Source organism: Caretta caretta, chromosome 7 (genome assembly GCF_965140235.1).
Source record: "Caretta caretta isolate rCarCar2 chromosome 7, rCarCar1.hap1, whole genome shotgun sequence".
In the NCBI taxonomy this organism is placed as follows: Eukaryota; Metazoa; Chordata; order Testudines; family Cheloniidae; genus Caretta; species Caretta caretta.
In genome coordinates, this window is record NC_134212.1 from 112,046,365 (window position 1) to 112,070,090 (window position 23,726).

The 23,726-nt window shown below is 38.7% G+C and overlaps 1 protein-coding gene across 1 annotated transcript in view; it reads right to left on the minus strand.

Moving 5' to 3' along the window:
* Positions 1-363: 363 nt before the first annotated feature.
* Positions 364-23,726, minus strand: part of CCDC172 (coiled-coil domain containing 172) — a 32,897-nt gene continuing 9,534 nt past the window's right edge. Inside the window, exons 6-8 of the mRNA XM_048857959.2 lie at positions 22,326-22,428; positions 2,260-2,347; positions 364-393 (exon numbers count right to left, since the gene is read on the minus strand). Coding sequence (XP_048713916.2) covers positions 364-393; positions 2,260-2,347; positions 22,326-22,428 — 221 coding nt within the window. The remainder of the gene's footprint in view (positions 394-2,259; positions 2,348-22,325; positions 22,429-23,726) is intronic.

Sequence of the window (23,726 nt, forward strand, 5' to 3'; positions counted from 1 at the left end):
AGTAAGAGGAGGAATATGATGAAAGTGGATACACAGGGAAAATGGTACACTCAGAATGGAGTTAGTTATGGACTCTACTGTATCTGTACTGGCTTGTGTGCCATATTCAGAGATGGTAAAGGAACAGCCTAGGCAGGGATGCCTGTTGAATATGAGAATGGGATCACTGCCAAAACAGGAAAAATATTATTTTTGAAGTAACCAAATGCCCACATTAATAAACAGCAAAAGGAGAATCTTTGTTTTCCCAACAAGAAATATGAAGGGTGATAGCGTAACAACAAAGGCTTACTAAAATGTGTGTAGCTAAAGTACTGCAAAGACTGGTTTCTGTGACATTTAAATCAATCTTCTGTAAATTATTTATTTGCCTGAAGACTTTTGTGATAATTTCTGCAAAAAAGAAAGATACATGCATGTTAATTTGAAATATATGAAACAAATCCTAATTGTGAGACTATTCTTTATAAATAACTTAAAAGGGCAAGGACATGGTCACAACCTCCACCATATGTCAGCTGACTTGGGCTAGTATGTGGCCAGGAGTATTCACCACTCTCTTTAAAGAGGTATACTAGATATTGTTGCTGTGTGTACTCTTTCACAGGAGTCAAAAACAACATGCCTATCTTGGGTACAATACCTTTGGGAACTATTTTCAGAGTATCAGCCGTGTTAGTCTGTGTTTGCAAAAAGAAAAGGAGTGCTTGTGGCACCTTAGAGACTAACCAATTTATTTGAGCATTCGATGCATCCGATGAAGTGAGCTGTAGCTCACAAAAGCTTATGCTCAAATAAATTGGTTAGTCTCTAAGGTGCCACAAGTACTCCTTTTCTTTTTGCGAACTATTGTTTTTGCACAGCTCCTGTTCCCTTGTCCCCAACACATGGGTATGTCTACATAGCAATTAAACACCTGTGGCTGTCCTGTGTCAACTGGCTTGGGCTACGGCGTCCCAGAAGGATGTCCCCTAATGGGGTCCCAGAGTCCAGGCTCCAACCCAAGCCTAACATATACACTGTAATTAAACAGCTCTGTAGCCAGCTGATGCGGGACAGCCACAGATGTTTAACTTCAGTGAAGACATACCCACAGTGGCCTAATGCCAAAATCTAGCCCTTGAATTTTAAGAAGACTGAATTTCTTTGTATCATATGTAATGTACCAGGATACCAAATGAAATTTATTTTGTTTACACATCATATACAACATCCTATACATAGTGAAGTATGTAACGTTCCCAAACCACCTCAATCAGCTTTAAGATTAGTATAGCTACATTGCTATATTTAAAGTTGAGCATTTCCATTAGGCATCTCATTTTGAGAGTTTAATCTCACTCTGTGTATTTATGTGGCCCCTGTCATCATAGTATATGAGCATCTGCCAGCATCATTATTCCCGGCCTTGCTTGAGAGTGTACATTTTAGATCTGTTTTAGACCTCTGAGAAATCAAAAAAGTAGAAGTTTGCATTTTACAAAACTTTGTTTTACTTGCTCATGATAAAGTTAATGAATGAGGTTCAAGGTTACCATCCTTCCAAATAAAGCGTTATGCAATAAACTACTCTGGCACAAACATTTTTACTGTTCATTAAAACCAATGTACATACATCCAAATAAACCATATCCTGTCACTGATGCCACATTTTTTCCCCCTAGTGGCAGTTGTATCATCAAACAGTAGCTAGACCAGACTCCAAAATACATCAACCAAAACCCCTTCACTCCTGAAAATGAGACCCTTAAAGTATTTACCTGCAATGTGTTTGTCCCCTACTTTTAAAAAACTAATATTAAGAGTAGTAAAATTCATAAATTCACAAGTGCTGAATAAATAAAGCTAATGTAACACAAACTAACAGTTATGAAAATTGAAGAAAAGGTTGATATTTAGAAGAAAATATGCAGTCTTCTCTAGTCAGTTTCCATAAAGAACCCTATGAGTTTACAACATTCAGTAAGTACATGAGAGTTGTCCTCCTCTGTGGCCCAATTGCAACATGTCTATTTAAATAAAGGTTGCTCTCTAGGATCAATGTAGCTCATCCTGCATGGTCTGTTCAGCATTCAAGAGGCTAATATTAATGGTGGCCCTACAACTAAATCCCTGCATCTTTTGCTGAAAATGTCTCAATCTTAACAGGTAATTTTTTTCTGACTTTCCCTTTTCAGTGAAAAATGGGGCTCTTGGCAGTTTGCAAATGGTGGGCCTAAAATTAATGGAAATTAGGAGCGCTCAATAAAAATAGCATACCATCTGCAGAAATTCAATTTCTGTTTGAAGAGCTTCACAAACATTTTCCAAGTCATCTTCTTTGTAAATTTCCAGTTCTTTTTTTATTCTGTTTCAATTAAAAAAAGAAAGTCATATCCAAGGCTAGTCAATTGTATTACTGTTTCATTCAAATTTGGTCCAAGCCTGCAATCTGCTCAGCGTTCGCAGACCCTATCCTCCCTGCACAGATCTGATTGCATGATCAAGAGCTAGATTTGCAGTTATGATAGACCTGCATGTTCAACACTGCATAACTCCTGGAGATTATTCATCACTGGCAGTTGTGGTAGTGACGAGAAGAACTTTAGAAAATGACAATCTCTGGGTTTGAAGAAAATATATCCAGAATAAGTGCTGTAACAGACAAATGTGAATTATAGGGCTATAAGTCTATTGCTGGGTGTGGTGATACCATAAACTCTGAGAGGATTATAACCTCATAATTCAAAATTTGCCTTTCTTTTAATACATGGATTGGAATCATTGATCCAGGCCCTCCACAGGCTCCCACTTCTGTTGCCTCCATAGTTATCACTGCTGTCTCTCCTCTGTGTTATGTTTGTTCCATGCTGTCCTCTCCTTTGCAATATCAATAGCATATGTCAGGGGTTCTCAAACTCCTCCACAGTGTGGCTCAATTTCAATAGAGTGAGTCTCTGATTATACCTCCCCTCCTGTTCACTGTGCTGTGCCTCATTTCTCCTTCCATTTTATGTCACATGATAGTCCTATGGCCACTGCGGCAATTGCTTACCTGGAAAAATAGTAGTATTAAAAGTATCTTTAATTTTTAAAAGTGTTTGTAGCTAGATTGCGATATGCATTAGCAGCTGGAAATAAGGAGGTGCCAGCACCTTGTGACCAGCCACCTCACTGTGTGGACCACCAGAAAGTGCTCTGCAAGCCAACAACGGTTCAGAGTCTGGGAACCCCTGTGTTAAAACTTTCTTAAACTGAAGGGCCCTAGGTCTTCACATTGAGTTTCCAGGAGGGATGTTACGGAGAATGAAATTGGTCACTGTCATAATTATAAAGGGAAGGGTAAACCCCTTTGAAATCCCTCCTGGCCAGGGGAAAGCTCCTCTCACCTGTAAAGGGTTAAGAAGCTAAAGGTAACCTCGCTGGCACCTGACCAAAATGACCAATGAGGAGACAAGATACTTTAAAAAGCTGGGAGGAGGGAGAGAAACAAAGGGGTCTGTGTGGCTGTCTATATGCTGTTTCTGCCGGGGATAGACCAGGAATGGAGTCTTAGAACTTTTAGTAAGTAATCTAGCTAGGTATGTGTTAGATTATGATTTCTTTAAATGGCTGAGAAAAGAATTGTGCTGAATAGAATAACTATTTCTGTCTGTGTATCTTTTTTGTAATTTAAGGTTTTGCCTAGAGGGATTCTCTATGTTTTGAATCTAATTACCCTGTAAGGGATCTACCATCCTGATTTTACAGAGGTGATTTCTTTACTTCTATTTACTTCTATTTCTATTAAAAGTCTTCTTGTAAGAAAACTGAATGCTTTTTCATTGTTCTCAGATCCAAGGGTTTGGGTCTGTGGTCAACTATGCAAATTGGTGAGGCTTTTTATCCAACATTTCCCAGGAAACGGGGGGGTGCAAGTGTTGGGAGGATTGTTCATTGTTCTTAAGATCCAAGGGTCTGGGTCTGTAGTCACCTAGGCAAATTGGTGAGGCTTTTTACCAAACCTTGTCCAGGAAGTGGGGTGCAAGGTTTTGGGAAGTATTTTGGGGGAAAAGACGTTTCTAAACAGCTCTTCCCCAGTAACCAGTATTTGTTTGGTGGTGGTAGCGGCCAATCCAAGGACAAAGGGTGGAATATTTTGTACCTTGGGGAAGTTTTGACCTAAGCTGGTAAAGATAAGCTTAGGAGGTTTTTCATGCAGGTCCCACATCTGTACCCTCGCGTTCAGAGTGGGGAAGGAACATTGACAGTCACAAGGACAAAACTGTCTAATTGTCACTCAGCATCAAGCTCAAAAGGCAGCCCCAACAAACACAGAACCTGTGACTGAGTTAACCTCTGGCACAGAAGCAGTTAATAAAGCAGATTCTTGTCAACAAAATTCTGAATTGTGGCTGATCCTGAGACAGAGGAAATGTCCGCTCCAAATATTCCTGTAGACTGGATGGAGCCATTGAGAGGGATTTGACTTACCTAATACTGTCTCCAGAGTGGCCTAAGAGGCCATGACCAGAACAACAGATGCACTGTTCATCAGATAACTAGAGTCTGTGCAGCTCTCACAGAAGCAAAGAGAGCTATTCACAAGTGAATAATCCTCTCTAAAGGGGGTGGGTTCCCATGGGGAATATTAAAGTTTAGGAAACAAGCAGGCAATTAGTCCTCTCAAAGGTACCAGTCCAAACTACTGTGCATCACCCATTATATTTACTTAGTTAGACACTTAATGGACCAAGAGATAAGCTAATCCCAAACTTTTAGTGGCCTGATGTACATGAAGCGTAAAATTATACTGTAAGCCCTGTTATGGGTGCTAGCAGGTAGAGAAACAGAAGAGAACTGCAAAGTTCGGTTAAGTCCACTTCCTATAACAGAAGAACAATATCAAAGGGTCATGATGGATATTTTGAGTCTACTATATAGGCAGACAAAAAGGCAAGAGGTATATCCTGGTGCTAGTGAAATATGCCAGCTAGTCCCTTACAGCAGTAGCCTTGCGCACTGCTGATGTCGAAAGAGAGAAACTGATAACCTTTAAGTGTTTCATATATTGGGTGTTAGAGGATATTGGTGAATTAGCCTAGTATGTATATATAGATGATGTTTCTTTAGCCAGCCTAACATGGGCAGAGCATCTCTTCCACATGCGGCAGTGATGCTTCTCATAAAAATGGCTTTGCTAACCGTGAAAGAAAAAGTGTAACCTTGATTTGATAGAATTAGCTTATTTGGGACACAGAGTTAGAATGGATGGATTTAATAACAGAGACTGAAGTTTGTTTCATTTTTTCCCCATTAAGGTACCAAAAAAGGCAAACTGCAGAAAGGGATAAATTTGAGCTGTTTATGATGTGTGAGGTCTCTCTGTTTAGAGAAGGGTTACAGAAGCTTACAGAAGCATTTCTTTGGAAACGAACTGCATACATACATGTGTTCTGACAGAAAAGGAAGATATAAAAGAGAGTTTTAAAGATGGTCTACAGCTGTGGTCCACAAACTTTTTAGTACTGCAGTACCCTTACAGATATTTTAAAATTTGGTGGCTCCCTATATCAAGTGCCTTTTGTTTTTCTTTCTTTTTTTTTCCTGACACAGGATACTAGAATCAAGATGGACTCTAGAGTTTGGATGGTGTTTGTGACTTTAACTATACACAGTTTGTTTAATTATATAATCTAATCTAATCTGGGTTTTTAAACCTATAATTTGAAACTATGGAGGTTTTTTTTCTTGGTGTCTTTGGACAGAGCCTAACATTTTAGTGGAAAAAACAGGCTGTTCTGAACTGCATAGTTGCGCAATGCTTGGTTGAATCTCTGATAGTGCCAGGTATTAGTTGTTTTCCAAGTTTAAATGATTTCTGTGTTTAGTTTTCCTGGAAACAACTGCTGAAAACGCAGACACACAGAAATAACTTAAACCAAATAGAAGCAGCACTTTCATAGCTTTATCACTGAGTTCTTTGTACTCTCCCCTAACAGAAATCCAGAATTTGTCAAATTTGTCAAATCCTGATTTGTCAGATTTGAAAATTTGACGACAGTTTTTAACACTTGACAATTCTAAGTGATTTTCTTGAGCTGAGATATCTAAGGTTAGAAGTGAGTCAGCCGTTACCAAGAATGGCTTTCAAATGCAATCGATCTGGAGAGTAGTGTTCAACTTCAGGAAAATATTCATCAAAGTGGGAATACAGTCCAGACAAATGAGTTAATATTGGGTCGTTAATTCCATTTCGATTACTTTCACTTTGTTCTTTTTAAAAGTCTGATAATATTGGAAACCTCTCGCTAACTCCCTTTTCAATGTGGCATCTTCAAAGACAAACTTTCTTCATTAATCCCCAGATTTTCTCTTTCATATTTAGTATATTTGCATGCCTACCTTGAAGTGTTAGGTTCAGTGCATTCAATTTGCTAATATGTCCACTGGCTAACCCAACGTAATAAAAAAGTCCAATTACATATGTAATCTGCAAGGTCTGTTTTCCCCAAGGAGGAAAATTCTGATTTCATCACACAATTCAAAACCACCTGACTTTGCTATGAAACAAAACTTGAATGTGGTCAGTGCCCATCTGTTCACAAAACATACTAAAAGAGTGTGTGATCACCAAACACTCTAGTTTTCTGTGATTTTTTTAAAAAAAATCTCCATAAGAAACATAAAAATCCATGTTTTTTCTGTGATTAAAATTAAATATTGAATTTCAGTTTCCCTAGCCACAATATATATAGGTATCAGTTGAACACAATGTTATTGATACAGTAGAACTCTGTTTGTCTGAGCCTCCATTATCTGGCTCTCCGTATTAACCAAGCTGGGGCTGACAGCTGAGCCCCGGGATAGCAGGGCTCCCGCCATCAGCCCCAGGGTGTTTAATATGGAGAGCTGGATAATGGCGGCTCAGCTAAATGAGGTACTACTGTATATGTTTTTATTTTTTCACAAAATGTAAAAACTAAAGATTCTCTGCAAAAAATGCAAATTCTATGTTTTTCCATGGCAGACGGATGTCTAGGATCCCTGGTGATCACTGCCCAGGATTTTATAAAATTAACAATTTTAATAACCATATTGAGAGCCTTATATACTTCAGTCTGCAAATTCTTCAATGCCAAAGCTTGGTGATGAATCATACAGAATGTCCAAATTGATGCTGGTGTCACTTTCTTTAATCATGCTGCAAAATCCCTGTTCTTTCCCGTCATGGCTGCAGCCCCCTCCCCACACAGCCTCCTCCGCACACAGCCTGATTTAAGATCGTCATCCACTATGAATTTATCACTGATCTTGCATATTTTCTCACTTGTTGTTTGAGTTGGGCTTTTTTGCAAAATGAAAGTTCAACTATTGTACCTGCTGTGACAAATTTCATATAACGCAGAAGCTGAACTATGTTGGCTATGTCTGTGGATTCTTAACTTGTACTTACAACTGGTCTTGGCCATTTTCTGTGCGATCATCAGTGTGCCAAGGGGTAGAATTATTTGACATCGGAATGGTTTTCAATGCCATGGCTGTTTGTTCCCCAATCATAATTCTACACATCTGTGGCTGCTGGAAGAAAAACGCTCTTGCCAACAGTGTGTGCTTGTTTTGCATTTTGCAATTCACTTGGCTATAACGTAAGATGCTTCTAAGGCTTTTTGAGGAATGATTGCTTCTTTAGGCACAATTTTTTTTTAAACACTTTCATTCTTCTTGTTTCCAAAAGAAAAAATTGTGGCTCTTGTGTACAAATTCCAGGTATTTATTTTCTAAATGTCTCTGTATTTTCTCTGACCTCAGATTTTCATTTATTAACACTTGAAAACAAATTACACATTGTGTCTGTGGACTTTCCACAGTAATATCAAGACACAAAAATCCAAACATACTGTAACTGTCATCATATTATCTACTTTTCTTCCTTTTTCAGTTTAAATTTATTAAAATAATCATCACCTTCAGCCAAACATTTGCTACATGTAGGATTCATACTCGATAAAAATCATTCCATTATAAAGATAAGATGCACTTCAATTATAGAACCATAGGGTTAGAAAGGACCGCAAAGGTCATCTAGTCTAACCCCCTCCCAAAATGCAGGATTTGTTGTGTCTAAACCAACCAAGACAGATGGCTATCCAGCCTCCTTTGAAAATCTCCAGTGAATAAGCTTCCACAACTTCGTGAGGGAGTCTGTTCCTTTGTCCTACTGTTCTTACAGTTAGGAAGTTTTTCCTGAGATTTAATCTAAATTTGCTATGCTGTAGATTGAACCCACTGCCTCTTGGCCTGCCCTCTATGGCAAAAGATGACAACTTTTCTCAATCTATTTTATGGCAATTTTTCAAGTATCTGAAGACCACTATCTTATCCCACCACGTCTCTTCTTTTCCAAACTAAACATACCCAGTTCCTTCAGCCGTTGCTCATATGGCTTGCATTCCTTCTCTTTGATCATCTTTGTTGCTCACCTCTGGATTCTTTCCAGTTTCTCTACATCCTTTCTACATATATTGGTGACCAGAGCTGAGGCCTAACCAGTAGCGAGTAGAGTGATACTGTCACCTCCTGTGACTTGCATGCTATGCCTCTGTTAATGCAACCTAAACTTACATTTGCTTTTTTTGCAACAGCATCACACTACTGACTCATGTGAGGTTGTGATCCACCACAACTCCCAGATCCTTCTCAGCAGTGCTGCTACCAAGCCAGTTTTCCACCATTTTGTTTTTTTCTTCCCTATGTGTAGCACTTTACATTTGTCTTTGTTGAATTTCATTTTGTTGTCTATAGCCCAGCTTATCAAGATCCCTCTGAATTTTAACTCTATTCTTCAAAGTATTGGCAACCTCCTCTAGTTTTGTGTCATCTGCAAACTTGATAAGTATGCTCTTTCTACCTACATCCAGGTCACTAATAAAGATGTTAAACAACACCGGACCCAGAACAGATCCCTGTGGAACCCCACTTGAGACCTTCCTCCAATCTGACATAATTCCAGTAATAGTTACTCTTTGTTTGAGGTTGTTTAACCAATTATGTATTCATTTAATGGTAGTTCCACTGAGCCTGCATTTCTCCAGCTTACTTATCAGAATGTCATGTGGGACTCTGTAAAAAGCCTTGCTGAAGTCCAGGTCTATTATGTCCACCGCATTTTCCCCATCCACCAAATCAGTTAGCCTGTCAAAGAAGGAAATCAGCCTGGTTTCGCCTGATTTGTTCCTGGTTGATCCATGCTGGCTGCTGCTTCATCTTCCACGTATTCACAAATTGAATGTTTTATAGATTGCTCTAGTAGCTTCCCAGGTATTGAAGTCAGACTGCCTGGTCTGTAGTTCCCCAGCTCCTCTTTTATCCCCTTTCTAAAGATGGGGCATTACATTAGCCCTTCTTCACTCTTCCAGGACCTCTGCTGTCATCCATGAGTTTGTAAAGATTATTGCCAGTGGCTCTGAGATTTCTTCAGCTAATTCCTTCAGTACCCTCAGGTGAATAGCATCCTGCCCCGCTGATTTGAATTCATTCAGATTGGTCAGAAGATCTCTTTACTTATCTCAATCTGCATCCCTTGCCCTTTGTCTATGGTAACTTCACTTGTCGTCCAGTCATATGTTATTTTTTGTGAGAAGACTGAAGCAAAGTAGGCACTGAGCAGCTATGCCTCCTATCATCTTCCATTACCAGCTCACCTTCTGCACTGAGCAGCGGACCCACACTGTCCTTGGTCTTTCTTTTTTGCCTGGTATATTTTGAGAGCCCCTTCTTGTTGTTGTCTCTAGAATTTCTTGCCAGCTGTGACTCATTCTTTGCCTTGGCTTTCCTGATTTTGTCCCTATGTGCTCACGCTATTCCCATGTATACTTCCTTGGTGACGTGCCCCTCCTTCCATTTCCTGTATGTATCACTTTTGATTTTTAGATAGCTGAAAAGCTCCTTGTGCAGCCGGTGGCTCTTTTTATCCTTCCTCTGCATCAGAATAGCTTGATGTTGAGACAGCCCCCTTTGACTCCTTGTCTTCCTAATTGGCCTTTCCATGGGACCTTGCCTACTATTTCTCTGAGTCAGTTGAAATCTGCCTTTCTGAAGTCCAGTGTCTTTGTTTTGCTGTTCTCATGTCCTCCTTTCCATAGGATCTTGAATTCTATCAGATCATGATCACTACCTCCCAAGTTCCCAACCACCTTCATATTCGCTACTAATTCATTCCTGTTTGTCAAAACCGGATCCAAAATGGTTGACCCCCTAGTTGTTTCCTCAACTTTCTGAATCGGAAAACTGTCCTCTACACGTGGTAAGAATTTGCAGGACGTATAATGTTTTGCTGTAATAGTCTTCCAGCAGATCTCAGGGACGTTAAAATCCCCCATTAATACTAACTCATGTGTGTTAGTTAATCTTGTTACCTGCTTGTGGAATGACTCATTCACCTGACTTTGTGGCCTATAATAGACCCCCACCATAACATTGCTACTGTTCTTTTCCCTTGTTATCTTCACCCAGAGACTCTTTGTAGGTCTGTCTCTCACTTCCCCTTGAGGCTTGGAGCAAGTGTATACATTCTTGATGTACAGCGCAACACTCTACTCCTTTTATTCCCAAACCTATCCTTTAGGAACAAGCTATCTCCCTCAGTGCTGGTACTCTAATCATGGGAGTTGTCCCCACAGTGTCTGTAATGCCCATTAAGTCATAATCTTCTTCATATACCATGTTCCCCATACTCCTTGTATTTGTATGTAGGCGTCGAAGATATTTTGCAGACTGCCCTGTTGCTTTTCTTTTTGCCTTTTTAACGCAGTTGTGATTTCTAGTCTCTTCTCCAGAAATTAGCCCCTTCCCCTTTTCTTTGTTACTTGAGCCTAGATCCTCATCGGACAGATTTTTGTCACCATCCCTGATAGGACCTAGTTTAAAGCTCTCATCAGGTTAACCAGACAATATCCAAAGATGCTTTTCCCAGTATTTGATAGATGGAGCCCATCCCAGCACGGTAATCCTCTTTCCTGGAACATCAGCTTGTTGTCAAAGAAGCTAAAGCCCTCTTGCCAACACCACCTGCGTAGCCAAGCATTGACTTCCACGATTCGTCGATCCTTGCCTGGGCCTTTTCTTTCAATATGGAGGAGGAACGAGAACACAACTTGCACTCCAAATTCATTGATCCTTTTTCCCAGAGCCCACATAGTCTGTACTGATCTGCTCCAGGTCATTCTTGGCAGTATTGTTGGTGCCCATTTGCATAAGCAGGAAGGGGTAGAGGTCCCAGTGCTTGATGAGTCTTGGCAGACTTTCAGTCACATCCTGAATTCTAGCTTCAGGCAAGCAGCACACTTCTCAGGATTCCCGGTCTGGATGGCAGATGGATGACTCTGTCCCGCTTAGGAGGAAGTCCCCGACCACTACCACCCTTCTCCTCCTCTTGGGAGTTGGCTGGGTTCTTCCTCAGCCCTCTTTCACCATCTGGTAGTGCTGGTGCTGCTGCAGGCACTGGAAGTCTCTTTGCCTACCACTCCAGCAAGAGGCCTTCAGCAGAGACTTCCTGCTGAACGCTTCCCCCAGGAGGAAGTCTCTCTGCTGAAGGCCTCCTGAAGGAGCAGAGGGCACAGAAGCTCCCAGCCTCAGTGGGAGCAGCAGCATATGCTACAGAACCATAGATAAGGTACAGGAAATTTTTAAACTCAGTTTAATAGTCTCTTAATTAGAAAATAAAATGGGCATATCTACTATTTTTTTTCCCCATAAACACTTATGGCTTCCCCGTGAATCCTTCAAGGCTCCTTTTGAGAGCCAAGGCTCAGAGTTTGGGAGGCACTGCTCTAAGAGGTAATATGTACTGCACTGTAATAAAATTTAATGTATAGCTCACAGATCCTTTAGAAGGGAGAAGTGGTACATTTAAAGGTCTAAGCCTCAGATTCTGATCTTGGTTACATTGATTTCATAGAATATCCGGGTTGGAAGGGACCTCAGGAGGTCATCTAGTCCAACCCCCTGCTCAAAGCAGGACCCCCAATCCCCATTTTTTGCCCCAGATCCCTCAATGGCCCCCTCAAGGATTGAACTCACAACCCCGGGGTTTAGCAGGCCAATTCTCAAACCACTGAGCTATCCCTCCCCCCTAAAGATTTGTCTACAACTCTGGCCCATTTAACTGAGGCTATTCCTCATAGAATCATAGAAAATCATATTAGGGTTGGAAGGGACCTCAGGAGGTCATCTAGTCCAACCCCCTGCTCAAAGCAGGACCAATCCCCAATTTTTGCCCCAGATCCCAAACGGCCTCCTCAAGGATTGAACTCACAACCCTGGGTTTAGCAGGCCAATGCTCAAACCACTGAGAGTAACTTCATTGTTTTTGCTCCTAATTTATTACTTTCTGTATTTTCCTCTGTTAGCTTGATATTAAAAGCCTAATTTGTTTAATAAAAACAAAAGCATAGTTTGTTTAACATGGGAATAGGCAGGCAGGCACTGATTGCTTTCAAAGTGAACACTGCTATTCTTGTCTTCTGGAGTCAGGTGAAATTGATGTGTCTGATAGTCTGGGTGCAGGTCTTGAGCTACAAATGATACCATGGCTGTGATTCATGTGAGGAGTCCCAACTCGCTTTGTGGCACCAGTACTGAGGGTAAAATAACTGAGACTCAAGCAATAATTTCACTCATATTTGCTTATCTGCCTCTCGGAGCTATTATGAGAATTAACTAATTGCTATCTGTGAAGTGCTTTAAAACTCTCAAGCACTAATTAAATAATTACTTATGCATTTTATTTTAAAAGTTTTTCTAAAACTTTTAAATAGTCAGGTGGAGACATTTACATTTCTCAGAGTTTGGGGGGCAGTGGTAAGTCATTCTCATTCAAACGGAGAGGTTAATTTTACATTAATCAATTGATTCTGCTTTCAAGTCTTCCTTCTTTCTTATTTAGAAACTAAATAATTACAGTATGTGCCAGGAATATTATACTCACAAAACAGGAGATGTCTGTTAGGTTATAGGCTACACAATCAATGCTGTGGAGACGCCTGAGTTAGTGAATAAATGATGAAGTTTTACCAGAAAGAATACAGAGACAATGGAAATATTCAAAATAATGCTTAACCTGGAAGTAGATTTAGCTTTCTCATTTTAGTAATCAGATCAGAAGGACCTTCATACCAATCTTTTCACTGTCAAATTAGATGTGCAAATCTATGGAAATATATTATCCTGACATAATTCTCAGTCACTTTTAGAAGTAAGGCGTACTTCTCACCAGAACAAGGCATAATAGGACATTTCCTCCTCCCCCAGCATAATGACAACAGTTCTTTAAAAACAAAGAAAATAAAATATAAAGTTGGGCCACAAGATTCTTGCTCCAATAATGTGGATGAGTATTCAGAGAATTATTAGGTTAACCACTTACTTTCCAAATAAGCCAATATTTATATAAAATTCTATTATCCCCCTTCAAGTATGTCTTCTTTACTCACCTGAATTTGTGTAAGCGCTACACAAAACAATTCAGTTGTTTTATTTTATGCTGAAAATCATCAAAAAGCGATCACCAACTCAGTCTCACTGAGCACCTGATTCTGCAGGCTTTTCCTCACATTGAGTGGTACCTTATTGAGGATCCAATCTAATGCCCACTGGAGTAAATGGGAGTTGGATCAGGCCCTAAGAGTATGTCTATACACTACTGCCAGGAGTGAGCCTCCCATCACCAGGAAGACAAATTAATACTAGTGGGGCTTGAGCTAGCAAATAAAAATAGCAGTGTGGACACTGCAGGTTGGGCTCTCATGTTTACCTGTCCCCCTAGGCTTCAGAGCCCAAGCTACAATGTTTACACTGCTAGGTCAAGGCTGTCTACCCGAGTTTGGAGGCTCGCACCCAGTTGCAGTGTAGAGATACCCTAAGTGACTAGCCACACTGACTTCAGCAAGGCTACTCAAGATGTAAATCAAAAGAGATAGAAATACCTTACCTCAGATTAGATAGGTTACGTGCCTGTCACTTGAGAATCTAAGTGCTGGTTCCATTGTATATAAAGTACTAATTAGGACAGAATATGTGAGCAGTATCCATCCAGTTATCTTTAAAAATATATTAAATTCTTAGAAAATGTCTGGAGAATGGTTACAAAATGTAATTTAGGTATGACTGGAATACCCTATGACAAATTTTAAGAAATATTACATGAGGGAAATAGTGTTTGAAAGATAAATATTCAGTGGTCAGACAAGGGTGAAATTCACCGCTGTTCACAGAGCCTGCAGAAGGCCTAAGCACCACTTACATCCCAGGTAATTTGAGTGTCTTAACTGACATGTTGGCTTTGTGCTGGCCCTTGGCATGTTGGTGAATTTGACCATAAACAACATAACTTTTCTCATTGCAGGATAATAGTCCAACTCATGGACATGAATTAAGGAGAAGTTTGCGGGATGGGCTTTTCCTTTCCAAGGCTTGTTGAGTAGTTGACTTTAATGGAGCTATAACAGATTACACCTACCAAGGATTTGGCTCATAGTATTTATAAAGCTCCCAGGCAATGTATTTAAGGCACTGCACAAATAGAAACAATCACAGATTTAAGAATTACAGTATAAATACATCAAGAATATTAATGTAATTTAATATACCATTGGTTAAACTCTGGGCTAGGTGAAAGAGTTTGTCACATACTAACACAATATTTAACAAATGTTTAATTTCAGTTAAGTTGCTGCCTGTCTGAGGGGCACATTTCTTCCCAATACCTAAATAATCCTTCATAACTCCTATTGGGGTCTCTTTTTAAGGAAGAGACTGGCAAGGGAGTGGTTAAAGCTACAAACCTCAGACTTCAAAGCTGAAATGGATAAGTATCTGGGGACTGATAGCATTTATGGTTATACCTGCTGAAAGGCAGAGGAAATCATAGATGAACCAATGGTTGTTTCAATCCAAATTTCCTATGTTTCTACTTGCATAAAGAAAATTGCTCCCAAGCAGACTTTAGATGTCAACATTTACCCTATAGCAAATTTTATATCTGAATTATAAACCCCAGAAATTGGGGTTCATAATGGAAACCATGACACAATTCTAACTATAATAGCCTTACTGGGCAGTGCCATAAAAAAGTGTTCGGAAATCAATGAGCAGATTTTCATTAAAGAAACCCATTATGCATCACATATTACTCCAGAGATTGATATTTCCTGCTTATAAAATTTAACATAAAATTTAATTGCAAATATTTTCTCAAAACCACCAGAATCAGGCCTTAGGCAATCCACTATTAATATGAAGCATTTGTTCAGCTCTAGTGGACATATTTCTTGTATGAATTATGTGAAAGAAGGCATCATTTGCTCCTTCATGGTTTCAGTAATGAGGTTTCTTTTCCTGTAATATGAAGCATAAGAAGCAGTACTAGTTCTTTTCTAATTAGGTAAGTAAACAAAGCCCCAAACTATTAAATAATGTAAACTGACTGTGCGTTTTGTTTCTGTTTCCAGGCTTCTTAAATAGTATGGAATTTCAAGCTTCAAAGACATAATTTATCCTCTAAATTCTCTTATATAATGGACTGGTTTCAATTAGAAACTGCCCCAGCCTTCTCAGAATCACCTTTTAATTAAAAATCCTTTTAGCCTGTTTGATGTGTGGCAACACACAGTTCTAAAGTAAAAGTGTAAAACAAGTTAAATAATAATAACCCTGGTAAATAATTAAATAGAATATAACAGAGGCAAACCCTGAACTCAAGAATGTATTAGTACCAGTTAGAGGCCCCTCTCTACTTAACTCTGAGTTAGGATTTCATGTTTGAGAAACAAGAGGAGCGGAGTATTTGGCATCTGAGAGTTAAATGCAAACTATAGGTAGCAGATACCTAGAATGGGTGATTAAAATGGGTATCTCATGATTTAAAGGCAACTCCCCTTTGAAAAAGCTCAGTTTTACTCTAACTGTTGCCTTGAATATGCATCCAATTCACTGAGACTGTTGATTTTTTTGAGGCGGCTTTGAAGCAGAGAAGGCACTTCGGAGAGAAAGAGAGAGACTTCTGTGCATGAGTTGTAAGTAATTTTGGGGTAGGAGCAAAGGCATGCTCTTGTTTTTTTACCTGATGATATATCCAGCAGAATAGTGGTCACTCTATGAGGCATGCAACATACTAGTTGTAATGATCTGTGAGTGACACCAGGAAGTTATTGGAGTGTTATATATCGTTTTTTAAATAAAAATATTCTTGTTTTGACATTTTCAGTCTTTTTTATAAAAACAATTTTTGTTAGCTTTCCCTCTTTTGTTTTGCTTTTCCCTTTTTTCAGTGGAAAAATGGGAAAAGGGGGAGAAAGTGTGTACATGGGGGCGGGAAATAAAAATGAAAGAGGATAAATAAAATTAAAATGAAAACCAAAAACTTAAAATCATTTTGAAATTTTTTGGTAATTTTTTTTTCCAGAAAATTAAAGTTTTTCTTTTAAAACCCTTGGAATGAAAATCATTTTGAAATTGTTTGTAGCAATTTTCAGTCACTTTAGACTTTTTGTCATGAAGATGTCTACTTAAAGGCCATCAGGCCAATTTTGCATCAGAGTCATTGAGAGACTCCAGGGAAGCTGACAGGCATGTGAAGCATTCACCCTAGAATGGTAACAATTTGGGATGACATTCTGGAGAAGATCTTTGAAGCCAGCTGAGGCATGGCTCACTGGAAAGCCAGTTACCAACATTTCAAATTTTGAAGTTGTTTCTGATTGCAAAGTTTTCAAATGGAACAATTTTTCACTTTACCAGCATTTTTTTGTAATTTTTTTTGTAATTTTCAAAATGTCTGAATTTTCTTTTCTTTTCTCCTTTTCTTCTTTTTGCCACTGAGTGCAGTACTAGGAATAGTGTCCAGATTTGTCTTCTCACGCTCATTCACTTTCCTTTTTCCACTCTGCGACTCTTCAAAACTTCATCCACTTTGAAAAAGTTACTAAGTAGCAAAGTAAATGTTTCATTTTTCCCTTTGCTGCATGTAATTTTCCAAAGTGGAGGACATTTTGGAAAGTTTAGAATGGAAAAAGAATACATTTTTAAAAATGTGGAAGAAAAAAAAAGCAAACCAAAACCCTAAACTTGTTCATTCTGTTGCCTCCAGTAGCAAAAAAGGGAGAGAAAATGGGAAAAGCAATCATTGAAAATACTGAAAATTATTAGATTTTGAAAAAAATTAAACAAATCTAAAATTCAATTCAAGAAAAAACAATTGTTTAATTTCATTTTGAAATTTCACATAGAAAAAATGAAATATTTAATCAAAAGATATTTTGCCACAGAAAACTTAATTTTTGATAAAACATTGTTTTTCAGCAGGAAAATTTCAGTTAATTCTTACTCTGAGGCATGTTAGGCCAAGAATGTTGCCAGTCAGTGAGCTAGATCTTCCAGCAACACTCAAGGCATTTCTTGAAGCCTGTAAATTGTTTGTCCACCAGAAGCTGCTGAAGGGTTTTGAATATTCATAGTAGTTCCTGTGAAGGTTAACTGATGGGCAGAGTGCAGGTGAGGTGATTGAGGTGTACGATGGAACTAATTTAACGCATACATGATACATGCTTCAGTTTCTGAAGGCTCAGAAAAAATATTATTTATTGGAGATAAACAGTAAACAGATTGTAGCAGCAGCAGCATCTGGCAACAGACCCACTACCATCGGTGGTGCACAATGAAAAGACTATTGTTGGCAATTCTGGTAGTTGTATCTAATCAACAGGAAGTTGAGTGCCTCTTGCCCCCAATGTGTATTGATGATTTTTGAATTCTGAGTCAGAGGCATTCCTTTGAGGCACATACCCATGGGTGAGGATCCATGAAAATACTGCATTTGGAGAACACTATTTTGTTTCAGTGTTCCTAATATCTCAGAAAAAGCCAAAAGAAATTTTAACAAAAATTTAACAAATTTCCCAAAATTTATCTTTGAGCATGAGAAATTCCAGCCTTTTTTGGGAAAACTTGTAAGTGTTGGAAGCTACTATTTTGCTATAACCACATCAGTGCTTTTTATTTAAATTGCGTGTGGCTGGTTCCTATATCTCGGGCATGTTGTGGAGCATCTGCTCATCTACAGCAGCTCCATCAGCTGTCTGAATCACCAATGAGTGGGTTTTTTTCCTGACCGTGTGTGATAATTGGAGGGATTTTGGAGAGATTTTATTAAACCATCGACATGTTACAGAGCATTTTGCTGAGCTCCAAGATGAGTCACTGTAATTTTAATTACCTTGCTATACTTTTCAGCTGAAATGTAATATACTTTAAGATATATGCTTAATTGTAATGAAGATTCTTCCTTTGCCAGCTACTTTTAATATTGATTTTTGAGCTGGGCCTAAGTATGTGATACAATAACAGACTTAGAGGACAGTCTGGGAGCTACATATATCAGGTTTATTGATGCCGTCTGTGTCTCCTTTTCTTCCCTTTTCTAATGAGGCACTAAAAACATCTGTATTTTTACCATTTACAGAGTAGTGTGGTTTCACTGTCTGTAAAAGGTAAACAAAAATGTTTTGATTCTTTCATTTTGTAGGCAAATCTACGTATGTTACCCATGATTCTTGTCAAAATATCATCCTTTGTATACTAAATATTGTTTCTAAATACTATTTAGAAACAAAGGCTCCATTCCTACAATGGATTCTGCATAGGCAGCACCCTGTTTTCAAGCCCTATCTTGAAGGCCAAAAAAGTTTTTTGTTTTTTTTTCTTCCCCAATCATGTTAGTTAAATCACATTAGCTTAACATTACTGAAAATCTCTAAGATGTGGACTAGCAAGTTTGAAGCCAAATAACACTGCTTCAGAAATGTTAGTATCTTAACAGAGCTTTTCAGTCATGTTAAGCTCACTTGGCTGAACTCACATGCCTGAAAAACACACTTTTGGGGCATTTGACTTCAGTAGGGTTCCATGCAGGTGCAAGGGCATGCCTGCCTAGGATTTGTAGGATTGGCTTTATCAAGACAATGACCTCTTTATAAAATATTTCATTTGAAAATGATACAGAATCAATGGTCAGAAATTTTTGACTGCCTGTGTTTGGGGGAAAAAATAGTGTACCTCCTGTAAAGAGTACAGCTGTGTCAGAATGACACTTAACAGATTTTGTCTAAATCAACATTTGAAGGAATATACAAGTTAAATTTCAATAATGAACTAAGAAATATAATAGTCATTTAGTTTGTTAATCTTTTTCTAATCCTTTGTAGTAAATTTTTTCCAAGACAAGAAGTTTTTAGTTAGTATTTTTCTTCTAAACTGAACAATGACAACAAAATGTCAGGTTTTAGTCAGCCCATCAACTAATGTGGAAGTGCATTTATTTTCTTGCTGAGTCAGCTTTGTGTCAGGTGTATTGAAATTAAGCTTCCTTCATTCAGTGTTGAGAGTTGTTAATCTAAAATAGCTTATTTATTTTGAAGGAAGAGCCAGAAAGAGTCATTCTTAACATGCAACTATAGAATCGAAAGCAAGTAATCAAGGTAGCTTAATAATTAGCAACTTAGCCAATAATTCATAACTTGAGCTATAACATCCACTCTTTTTTCTCCTTCCGTATTTCCTCTTAGAGGCCCAAATGTAGAGGTGAGTGGGTGAATCCAAAATAGCGTAAGCTAAAGTAATTTACTCTTTAACACCCTCCTGTTAGTTGCTTTTCTTTCAACACTGCTCTCTTATGGCTCCATATTTATATTAATAGAATGTAAATTAAACCATCTTTGATTCCCTTTCTATCTTAGCTCAGTTGGCCCAATTAAGTTGTAATATGTCAGGGTTGTAAGAAACACACTGGTAAACGTGTATGAGTCCAAGTTGTTGCAACTACATACTAAAGAGCCAAGATGAAGATGTAAGCCAAACTATCTTAAACAACTTTGGACTCACTTTGCGCAGAGCGGCGTTTAAGTGTGAAATGCTAAAACAGATTTTATGTGACTGTAGTAGGTTTTTTAAAGGATTTCCTAAATCATAGAAAAGCAAACGGTTACTATTTTAGTAGTCGTAGTACTTTATATATCTTCTAAACACTATGCAGCCAGTAGCTAATTAATATAAACTTATTGCAACATAAAATAAAAATCTATGATCAATTAATCAGCAAATCTTATCATATTTCTTGTTGATTTGATTTCTTTAGGATGCTTCATTGATTAGTATTCATGACTATTTAATATATTTTATCTTCTATAGTGCCTTCCATCCAAAGTTCTTACAAACACTTTACAAACATTGATTGAACCTCAGAAGACCCCTCATTTGCTTATTACCCTTATTTACAAATGGGGAAACTGAGGCACAGGTTAACTGATTTGCACAATGTCTTTCAGTGAGTCCATAATCCTAATTCTTGGTGGTTCCTGACTTTCAACACAGACAGATTTTCCAAGAAAACTAATTATGCTAGTTTGAATATTAAGTGATGTTACAGCACTAAATTACTCTGAGAAGTGTATTTTTTAGAAGGAAGATGACAACCCCATACATCAGAAAAGCTAATGCATCACCATGGAATTAATAATGTAAAAGAATGAAGTCTAACATATTCCCTTATGGACCAGCAGATACTATTACTATTTACATTGTGTCTGTGTACATGTTGTACAAAAGTCTTTTGCCCCTGTATGTAGCTTTCCAAATTAATTAATTCTCAAGGGTTGAAAGAGTTAGGAAATAGGGTTGGTGGTTGATTTTCTATGAAAACTGTTTTTCAACAGAAAATTGGGTTTTTGACAAGCAAAATTTTCCTGGAAACTTTTTTAATTGAAAGAGTATAGCTGCAATCTTTCAGTTTTCAGCTGAAAAGTCAAATTTCCATGGAAGATTTTGATGATGACAAATGTTACTTCATTTTCATCATAAATTTCTATGGGGAAAAGAAAACTTCAGATGAGCTCTGCTACAAAGAAGTCCTTTCTTTGCTTTGTTAAAGGGTTCTTACGCCCAAGGACAATTTCATCAAGCTCAGAAAACATTATATTAACATGTCTTCAATATTTTTGTATTGAAAAGTCATGGTTTCTCCTTAAAAGATATTGCAGAATTTACATTTGCATAAAAGGGTAAATGTCACATTTAGGCAAACTAAGATAGATGTCAATTTCCAGAACCGGGAAGTCCCTTTTTTTTTTCCAGAAAGTGAGTAAGATGGAAGATCAAGTACTCACATAGAGCAGAAAATGAGTACATGGTCCTCCATTTTACTTAGTCCATGAGAGAACGAGCCATACGGGGATGCTGATGCACCTTTTATGCACCAGAGGCGTGACTCCACAGTAGCTTCATTCGAAGACAATCGCACTTGGGGAGGGTGGCAGTGATCAGGGAAAGTAGATCAAATTTAAATTTTTGTGACTCCAGTGTCCTCAGACCACTGCACAACTGGTGCAGAGGAACAAGGATCACCATTCCATTCTGTAGGCTGAAACAGCACAGCAGGTAAGGCAGCACCCACCCTCCCTCCCCTTGACGTGAGATGGTCAGGTGGAGTTTGAACCTGCTGTGGGCATTGTGCTAGTCGCTGCTTTTTACCGGGGCTGGGAAGGAATTTTTCCCTCACCACCATATTGGCTTCAGTGGTGTGGGGGGGTTTTCGCCTTCCCCACAGTGGGTGTCAGGGAAGGCCTATTATGGTGAGCAGAAAAGGTGGTAGGCTATATGTCACAACTTATTTTGTAAGTGTGGGGCAGATGTTCAGTGCAGGTACTCGATAGGGAAGGCATCCAGTGACCAGATAAATGGCCTGGTAAAGGACTTAAAAAGGAAGTGCTGGTTAAAGGAATGGAACGGGGCAGGGAGTTTGGGGCTCCTATGGTTGGAACAGCAGGGAGCCAACCCCCCTTTCTTATAGCCCACCTTAACCTGTCTATGAGGGGGCGTTTATGGTAAGGTTCTGGCAAAAGATGTGCTTGAGGGACCTGGCTGGAAAAAGAGGGGGAGCTGGTGGAAGCCCCCTGGGTAATTATGGAATAAATAGGTGGTTGCCTGCACTGTACACTTTTATCTGCTGGGTAGTCCCAGACATTTAATAATAAAGTTGTGGCCTGATTAAATCCATATCAAGTGTCTCCTGTCCTTCTTTTTGGTATAGCCAGACAACGAGGAGCAAAGTCTTTGACTTAACTGGATGTCATAAGTAAGGGCAACAGGATTTGTTCTGTAACACACACTAATTATTTTTTCAGACTTCAAAGGGAATAGTATGCAGAAAAAGTTAAAATTAGGCCCAGTGTAGCTACCATGATGTTACAGGAATGATCCAAAATCGTAAAGGCAAAGTTTAAGTTTGAAAACTAAACTACACAACTGATGGTCATTACCTTAAACATTCAATGTCAGTCTGAGGCTTTTCACTAACTTTGACTTTTTCTGCTTCTAAACATTTTGTAATGTCTTCAGCTTCATGTAGTTGTTCTTTGGTATCTAAAAATAAAATAACAATGTCCTTACTAATATATATTAATCATCTGTATTCACATATAGCCTGCATTTTATAAGCTCACACATTCTAATTATTGTGGAAACTGCTATGAAGGTGAAAATATTAGATCACAGTACATGAAATTAAAATATTTTACAGTTGTAGTTACCATACAATTGTAATCTTTCAAGCAATTGCAAAATCTGCAGGATGCTTATAGTATCTGTACATTAAAATTTTAACTCAGAAAGAACCATTTATGGCATTTCTTCCCTAGTTCAACTACTATTACATATGCATTATGTAAACAATACACATACATTCTGGTTATTTCTATTTTATACCGAAAGCTTTGTAGATTTAATAAAAATAAAAGATTGGCTTTATTATACTATTTTAGCCAAATCTCAGAACCGGTACTTCATCCTCATCCTCCTTGACATGTCAGCTGCCTTTAACATAGTCAGCTGTTTTTTTTTTTTCTTGAAATCTTGTCCTCCTTTTCTTTCCATGACTTTTTTCTCTCCTGATTTTCCTCCTACTCTCTAACTGGTCCTTCAGAGGATCCTCTTCCTCACCCCTTCAACTTTCAGTGGGGGTGTCACAGGGCTCTGTCCTTGGTCACTTTCTCTTCTCTGTCTACACCTGATTTCACCTACACAGTAATCTCATCTGTAAACACAAATTCAGCCATCTCTATGTTGATGACTCACAGATCTATCTTTTGGCTCCAGGCCTATCTCCCTTTGTCCAATCTAAAATCTTGGCCTGTCTCTCTGACATCTGCTCACCGATGTCTAGTCATCAGCTTAAGATCAACATGTCTAAAACTCAGCTTCTTATCTCCTGCCCATTCCTCCGAGCCTTCCTAATACCTCTTTTCTCAATCATTGTGGACAACATTGCCATCCTGCCTGTCACTCAGACCTATGTCACGGGCATCATCTTTGACTTGGCCCTCTTTGTAGGTCCTCACGTCCAGGCTGACTAAATCTTGGTGATTCTTTCAGATTTTTCTCTGGCCTCGACAAATGTAGTCTTGCCCTGCTCATCTCCATTCCAAATGCTGCTGCCAAGATCATTTTTCTGTCCCGTCACTTTGACCCTATCACTCCTGTCTTTGCATCCCTCCTCTGGCTCCCCCTTCTCTATTACATGAAACATAAGGTGCCTGTCTTAACTTTCATGGCCCTTCATAGCCCATCTCCACCCTAGTTATCTCTCAGTCGGTATTGAGATGTTGACTCCCACCTCCAGTCGCCCCATGATGCCATCACCAACTTGTACAATTTTTAAACAA